The 7,802-nt window shown below is 53.8% G+C and overlaps 1 protein-coding gene across 2 annotated transcripts; it reads left to right on the top strand.

Moving 5' to 3' along the window:
• The first annotated feature begins 1,535 nt into the window (after nt 1–1,535).
• On the top strand, nt 1,536–7,483 carry COMMD7 (COMM domain containing 7). Of its 2 annotated transcripts, XM_075166924.1 has the most exons (10): nt 1,536–1,839; nt 3,151–3,204; nt 3,306–3,408; nt 4,995–5,051; nt 5,131–5,168; nt 5,742–5,832; nt 5,955–6,004; nt 6,526–6,574; nt 6,825–6,876; nt 7,084–7,339. In XM_075166924.1, the coding sequence occupies exons 1-10, from the start codon at nt 1,684–1,686 to the stop codon at nt 7,118–7,120; spliced, it is 687 nt and encodes a 228-aa protein (XP_075023025.1). In that variant the 5' UTR covers nt 1,536–1,683; the 3' UTR covers nt 7,121–7,339. The 2 variants fall into 2 exon arrangements, with proteins under 2 accessions (XP_075023025.1, XP_075023027.1); XM_075166926.1 differs by lacking the exon at nt 6,825–6,876 and having other exon boundaries at nt 7,084–7,483.
• Nucleotides 7,484–7,802: the final 319 nt, after the last annotated feature.

Raw genomic sequence — 7,802 nt, 5'->3', positions numbered from 1 at the left:
CCATCAGCTCCATTGTCCTCCGCGGGAGTACATCCAGTTTTCTGGATCAAGGCCTTCCTCCCGAGCACAAGCAGAAACGAGACCATGTAGCAGAGGGCGAGAAGGCGATTTTACAACTCACCTGCCTTCCCACACACCTCCGAATCAAGGAGCCCTCCTGCTTGTGGGTTATGGCGAGAATCGGGTTAGGATCTCCCTGTGAAACCCTGACTCCTTCGACATCTAGACGCTTTCTGTCCAGGCTGAGCTGCCTCTTCACCTTCCTTACCTGGAACCCGTCCACCCCACGGAGCCCAGCCACGGGAGGGGAGCTGCTCTGCCCCGGGGAGCTGCTCTGCCCTGGGGAGCTGCTGTGGCCCTGGGGAGCAGCTCTGGCCCGGGGAGCTGTTCTGGCCCCGGGGAGCTGCTCTGGCTCTGGGAGCTGTTCTGGCCCCGGGGAGCTGCTCTGCCCCGGGGAGCTGCTCTGCCCCGGGGAGCTGCTCTGTCCCGGGGACCTGCTCTGCCCCGGGGAGCTGCTCTGCCCGGGGGAGCTGCTCTGTCCCGGGGAGCTGCTCTGTCCCGGGGACCTGCTCTGCCCTGGGGAGCTGCTCTGCCCGGGGGAGCTGCTCTGCCCCGGGGAGCTGCTCTGCCCCGGGGAGCTGCTGTGGTGCTGGGGAGCAGCTCTGTCCCGGGGAGCTGTTCTGGCCCCGGGGAGCTGCTCTGCACTGGGGAGCTGCTCTGCCCTGGGGAGCTGCTCTGTCCCGGGGAGCTGCTCTGGCTCTGGGAGCTGCTCTGTCCCGGGCCACCCATCACCCTGAGCCTGGGCCAGGCTCAGCAGCGGGCAATGCTGGGGTGGCATCCAGAGGGGGAAACTCATACCTGAGTTTCGGGTCCTAAGAGGAATTTTCAGGGGGAAAAAAAAACATTCACCCTATAAACTATGTTTTTTAAACAATTTATTTGAGGTTTTTGTACGGAAAAACAACTTGCGCTGTTCAGCTGTCAGCCAGACCCCCAGCCCGCAGCTGAGGTTTAAGCCTCTGCACACTGAGGGCACCCACAGCTCTCTCCCTTCTTGCCTGTAGTTTTGGGTCCACACTTACCAGCGATCACCTGCTGTCCTTTCCGTGGAAGTGATCAAGTGCGTAAAATTAAACACATGGCTAAATACCTGTAGGATGGAGATCTTAGAGGAATGAAGAGTAAACGTTTATTGGCACAAACACTCAGATATATAGGTGTACTGTGGCTCTAATTTTGGGGTTCGACCGACCAGTTTTGGGTAGGAACGCAGGAGGCTGCCCCAAACCTTCCCATCAAAAATAACTCTTCTTTGTGAAGGATGAACGGCGCACGAAGCCGGGCTGGGGGGTGAGCCTGGCCACGCTCCCCCCTGCCCACGGAGGTGCAGCCTACGGATGCGTGGCCTTGGGGCCTGTGGTACGGCACTGCCGCGAGCCCCGGGCCGGGCGACTGGCCACGCCGGCCACCCACCCGGTGCCGACGAGGGGCTCCCCCAGCGCCGCGGCGGGCGCTCGGGCTGCGGCTGCAGGGGCAAAGGGGCCACCTCGGGGCGCGCCAGGGCCGGGCCCAGCAGGGGATGGGGGGCGCGGGGAGCCCCGCCGGGTGCCCTCAGCCGCCCCGCTCCGCCGGTGCGGGGCCGAGGGCAGCGGGGCGCCGGCGGTGCGGAAAGTGCGGCCGCCAATGCTCAGGCTGAGGCGGGCGCCGGCGCCGGCGCCGGGGCCGGGCGGGGCGGGCGGAGCCGCGGCCGCCGCCATGGGGCTGCTCAACTTCACCCGCGACCCGGTGCCGGAGGCGGTGAGCGGCGACATGCACAACCTCAACCAGCTCAGCGCCCAGGTGGGGCCGGGCCGGGCCGGGGGAGGGCGGGGCGCGGCCGCGGGAGCAGCTCCGGCCCGGGGTCCCGCGGGGCCGCCGGCGCCACGGCAGCCGCAGCCGGCCGGGGCGAGCCGGCCCCGCAGCTCCGGAGCTGCCCCGGTGGCGGACCCGGTCGGGCCTCCAGGCCCCGGAGCAGCCCCGCTACTGGGCCCCACCGGGCCTCCAGGTCCCGGAGCAGCCCCGGTACCGGGCCCCATCGGGCCTCCAGGCCCCGCAGCCCCAGTACCAGGCCCAGTCAGGCCTCCAGGCCCGGTGCCCGGGTCCAGCTGGGTCTCAGCCCGCTCCAGAAGGGAACCGCGTTTTCTGGTGTCCGAGGCAGGGTTGCAGAGCGTGGCCCCGTGCCCGCACCCGGCCGGGCGAGCCCTGCGCACCGCCGGAGCTTGGTTTCAGGCTGCAAGGCGTTCCTGACGCGCGGCGTCGTGCCCTGCGCGGGCAGGAGGGTCCTGTCGAGCGCTGGTTTTTCCCGCTGGGACTGCACAGCGTTCGGGTTGTGACTGCCCCCCCGTCCCCAGTCGGTGCTCCCGCTCAGCGGCACACGTCTGCCTCCGGGTCGCCGCCACACCGGGCGCGCAGCAGCGTCTCAGAAGCTGGTTCAGCTCGCGCTGAAGTTAGCGGACGCGCTGAGGCTCTGTTAGCTCAGCTTGGCAGAACCGCGGGAACAGCCTGGTGCCGTCTCAGTTACGCGGCTGGCGACGAGGGTAGGACAGGATGAGCCACGCGCAGCAGCAGACCAGCCAGCCGCACCCAGAAGGCCACGGCCAGCGCCGGTGCCGGCAGAGGGGGGAGCGTGGTGGTGCCCGGCCCCACGGGCAGCCTCTCCAGCCCTGCCAGCTGCACGCTCAGAAAAGTGAAGGCAGCGACTAGACTTTTAACCAGTTCTTTTCCTGTCCTGAGTTAGTCTGGTTACCCCATGGGGTTTGTGAAACATGAGAGTAGATGTTCGCATCTTTTCCCACTCACAGTTTTTGGGTTACACAGGATAGAACAGCAGCTTCCGATTAGCCACGACTCACAAAAGCCCTGTGCAGTGCCAGCTATCAGCTGCACAAACCCCTTGAGAGTCTCTGAAAAGCATCCATGAGCAAATCCCATCCATAAGCATCTTGTAGCACCGAGGACGGGAGTACCTTAGCAGCACGGGAGGTCAAACTCTGGGACCAATGTACTGGGGGCAGGTGGAGCTGCGTCAAGGTGGTATATCACCCTCGTGGTGGTGTTGGGAGTGGCGAGGTGCTGAGAAATGACGCATGCTGATGTCCTGTTTCTTCACAGCAATTCTCAGCGCTGACTGAAGTGCTCTTCCGCTTTCTAACGGAGCCCAAGGAGGTAAGGCATGTGCAGAACACCGCGGAGAAGTGTGTGAATGCAGCGCTCTGGTGAGAAACATGCAGAGATAAGATTGTGTCGCTGCTCTTTCTCTTGAGCAGGTAGAAAGGTTTCTGACTCAGCTCTCAGACTTTGCCACCATGAATAAAATCAGCTTGGGCCCCCTGAAAAACATTGTCAAAAGTATTCTTCTGGTACCTAATGGTAAGTGATACATTTGCATATGCTACCCTGAGGCCAAACTATTGCATCCATTCCTGCATGCTGCTAAAGTGTGTCTTCAGAACTGCAGTGCACTTTGTTTGCACTAATGGTAGCCAATAAATGGCTTACATTTAAGAATCAAAAATTCTCCTGTTGAAATATCCCTGTTTAGTGACTCGGGCTTTGTATTCTTTACACCCTGCCTGCACACACGTTTCTCAGGCTTAACTAATGTTATGCATTAAATGCAAGAGGTTTAACTTGGACAGGTTTAACTTGTACTTGTAAATCCATGTTTGCCAGACCAGCGCAACCTTTTGTTGGCACTAAGTCTTTGTAGGAACTTCCATCCAAGTGACCCAGTACTGTAATTCCTACAAGGACAAGTGCTGTTTGAGACAGATAAGACAGCGTACACGCTCCTCTAGAGTGGGCTGGGAACCGGCATGGTTCTAGGCCATGTAAAGGAGGCATCTGTCCTTGCAGTCTTGTTTTAGAAAAACACTCATGTGTCCAGCAGTTTCTCCTTCATAAATAGTGGGGAAGAGGGGCAGGGGGTTTCCCCGTGAATACCCCAGACTCCAGCACTTTAAGAGATTACTCTGATGTTGTGGCTGCCGTTTGACATGATAATGCATCAGACACCTCCACTGCATGTTCATCCCATTGATCCTTCTTGTTATTAATAGTCCCTCGCTACTATCCTTCAGTCCTGGGTTCCCCTTAGCTTTCTTCACAGCAGTGAAGCCATGCACAACTGTTTCCTGCATTTGGCCTAAACTTTCTTTCTACTACTTCAAGCCATTTCTTCTGTCCAGGAGTAGCAATGAATAATTTCCTTTCCTAGAGCTGTCTTGGGGGTATTTAATGTGGAATCAGCATTTTTTCCCTTCCTGATTCTGGAGTAGGTGCACTCAGTCTCTTCGTTCCTGTTTGTGTGCTCTGGCTCCAATCCCGTCGTAACTTTTCGTTAGCTCTGGGATGCCACAGACAGTATCGGAGCAGATTACAGCAGATAGCTTTGCCTATGTGCTACACAGGCGGAAAGCCACGTGGGACTGGCAGTCTCTTTGAATTTATGAGATTCCTGCTCTTGGCTTCAGAGAACAGAATCCTTGTAAACTTCCATGTGCTGCCTGTGCCCCAGAACAAAGGAGGCAGGCACAGCAGGGGAAAGTGTTATATGCACACGTTCACACCCATAATCCAAAACACAGCAGGTAGGTCAAATTAGTAGCCTGCCAGCCTTAACAGTTCTCCTTTAACAAGCAAAGCTTCTATAGGAGAGAAAGCAGCCACTTCAAAACACAACCGCTGCTGCCGTTTCCATGGCTACCTGCAATGAAATCTCTCCCTTCTCTCTCAGGCACTCCCATCGCCCTGACTCTTAAAGCACTGGGCATCTGCAAAGATACCGGCAGGCACAACTGTATTTCCTATCTTGACGAGCTGTGGTTTGTTTCAAAACACAGCCCCAGAACAGAGGCTTTCTATCGCAGGGTCTCCGTCCCGCCGTTTATTTGCCTCAGTAAAGATCGGTTTGACTCAGTAAAAAGTGATTTTTCTTCTTTACATTGTTTATTCAGGTGCCCTGAAGAGGAATTTGTCTTCTGAACAAGTCAGAGCGGATTTTATTGCTCTAGGTAGGTCACCTGACTTTCACTAAATAAAAGATAATTAATATTTATCACATATAGTAATCTCCTATGGTTTCTTCCACAGGCCTCAGTGAGGAGAAAGCCAGTTATTTTGCAGAACAGGTATTAATATATTTTTGCTTGTTTCTAAGCTAACAAAATGACGGTCTGAGTGGGAACTTGTAAAACCCCGCTGTGATACTGAGATGTGTCAGCACTTGGGGTATTTTCTTCAAAACCAGCTCAGAATTTTGAACTGAAGGTCCTCGGATAACTGATAAGGAACACTTTGTCTAATGATACTTCTGGTTTGCCATGGCCTCTACCTCATCGGTTTAGTGATTCCTCCACTTCTGTGTGGCTTTCCTTTGATTGTTTTCTGCTTTGCATGCTTTGAGCCCCGGGGTCATGCAGTTACATGAACACATGACTTTTTGTGCAGATATTGTTACACTGAACCAGTGTTAAAACAAAAACAGTGAGTTTCATTTACAGAAGTGACAAGGCAGATGGAAATCCTAGCAGGACTCAAACATCTTTGAAAGCCCTCCCGACCACATTAGTTTGCCCCTTTACACACCTCCACTTTGGGCTTCTGCCGTCAGTCTGCCTAGTTTCCAATTTCTGTTGGAATTACAGGTAACATAAATAGAGGCCTCTCTGAATTGATTGCTTGCGTGTCTTTTGCTCTTGCAGTGGAAGGTGAATTCCCCCACCCTAACACGCCTGGCTGTTGGTCAGACGCTGATGATTAACCAGCTGATAGATATGGAGTGGAAGTTTGGAGGTAATAGAGCTAAAACATAAACTGAATGGGTTGGGAAACCCAACACAGCCCTCAGCTAAGTAACTTTTTATTTCACAGTGTAGCTAACAGATTATCTCCCTTCTCTTCTTTCTGACTCACAGTGACTGCTGGGAGCAGTGAACTGGAAAAAGTGGGAAGTATCTTCTTACAGGTAAATCTCCTACATCAGAGAGTTCAGGTTGTAGTGCAGTTGAGGAACAAGCTGCGACCAGGCATGTGGGAAATGCTGGCTGTGAGAGGAACGAGAGGAAAGCTAGATCTCATAGGAACAGGCTCTGCAACAGCGCATCTGCTTCAGTCTTCTGAGTGCAACTGCCAGCAGATAGCAGGCACGCTGCTATTTGTTTCTCTTCTGAAGACAGCGTATCGTGTATCACAGAAGCGTAGCCCACTCTGAAAAGCTGTTCAAAAAGCTCAATCTAGCAAAGGTCACGCTGTCTTGGGGAGGGAGGGGAAATGTGATCATTTATAAGGACTTCCAGAGATGTTCCCAATGCCTAAGGAATCTGTTCCTACAGTGACACTTCCCAAAAAGCCTGTCAAAGATGTGTGTGCTTTGCAGCAGTCTGCCTGTCTGAAACTCACAGCAGACTCCTGTACTTCTGTCTTTTCATGGTGCTCCGAATACAGCTCGCTCTCAATTAAAATACCTCTGCTTTTTCCTCCCCCAAGCTGAAGCTGGTGATTAAAAAAGGAAGCCAAATGGAAAACGTATATATAGGTGAGTTAAGAGTTCTGGAAAAGAAGCAAGCATCTGAGTCTGTGAAAGCGGAGCGGCAGCTCAGAGCTGCCGGGTGTTGCTGGAGGTGGGGGAGCTTTGGGTGCGGACCCAGCAGGGGTCACTGCGAGAGCATGGCTGGCGGATGCTGCGGCTGCCCCTGCCCCGGCCGCTCCCCGCCGCAGTCACTCGGGAGGTGTTCAGGAACGCTGACTGTTGGGCCGTCTTCACATCTTTGCGTCAGTAAATACAGATATGCCGCGGAGCCGTGAAAAGCCGTCAGAGCAGCATGGCAGACGAAGAAAGTAAGCAATTCCCAAGCGTCGGTTGCTGTTAGGAGCATCCTAGCCCGGAACCCCGCGCAGCCCAGCTAGCATAAAGAAACGGCTGCCGAGCACCAAAGTGTCTAATCCTGCCTAGCTTAGGTGAACACGAGTGCTCTGCGGTAGCACCAGAGTGGCTTTTCCAATGTTGGAAGTGTAACCTGGCTTGATGCTTCTTTTTTTCTGCAGAGTTAACTTTGCCCCAGTTCTACAGTTTTCTGCATGAAATGGAACGGGTCAAAACCAGTCTGGAAAGCTTCAGCTGAAACTGCATGGGCCTGATCCGACATCTGTCCAGGATGTTTAATTTCTCCTTGTGGGCCTGCAGATCTGCTCTTTCCCAGCTGACTAACACCCTGATGAGAGAAGACAAGGCTGTGCAACAAGCAGTGGTGTCACGGCCCAGAAGGACCCATCAATCCTTCAGAACCTGAAACTTCAGCAAGTGTTTTGAAGCAGCTACAAGTCCACTCATCTCTTTTTTTTTATACTGTTATGAAAAATAACATAACCATAATAATATGGTCAGAAATATGTGGATACTTGTATTAAAATAGCAAAGAAATAAACTCACTCCCATCCTGCTCCATTTGTATCAGCATTTGATTTTTTGAGAAAAAGAGAAACAGAAGCGAAGAATCATTTTCAAACTTGGAAGAATTAAGCAGAGAGGACAAGGGAAGCAAGGGGAGCATCTAACCTGGTGAATCACTTAATGCTCACTTCTAAGCCTCTCACTTCTCTTGTATTGAGAAATGGATTGATTAATCCTTCCCAATCATGCCTCATTATTGATAAGTATCTCAGTGGTAGATGATTTTAAGTCTTAAACAACCAAACATCTGCCTCCATGCACGAGGGAAAAACATCTCAGGGGGTGACTAAATAAATCTAGTCTGTGTGTGCTG

This window comes from Calonectris borealis, chromosome 17, assembly GCF_964195595.1.
Source record: "Calonectris borealis chromosome 17, bCalBor7.hap1.2, whole genome shotgun sequence".
In the NCBI taxonomy this organism is placed as follows: Eukaryota; Metazoa; Chordata; class Aves; order Procellariiformes; family Procellariidae; genus Calonectris; species Calonectris borealis.
This window is presented reverse-complemented; position numbering and strand designations above follow the sequence as displayed.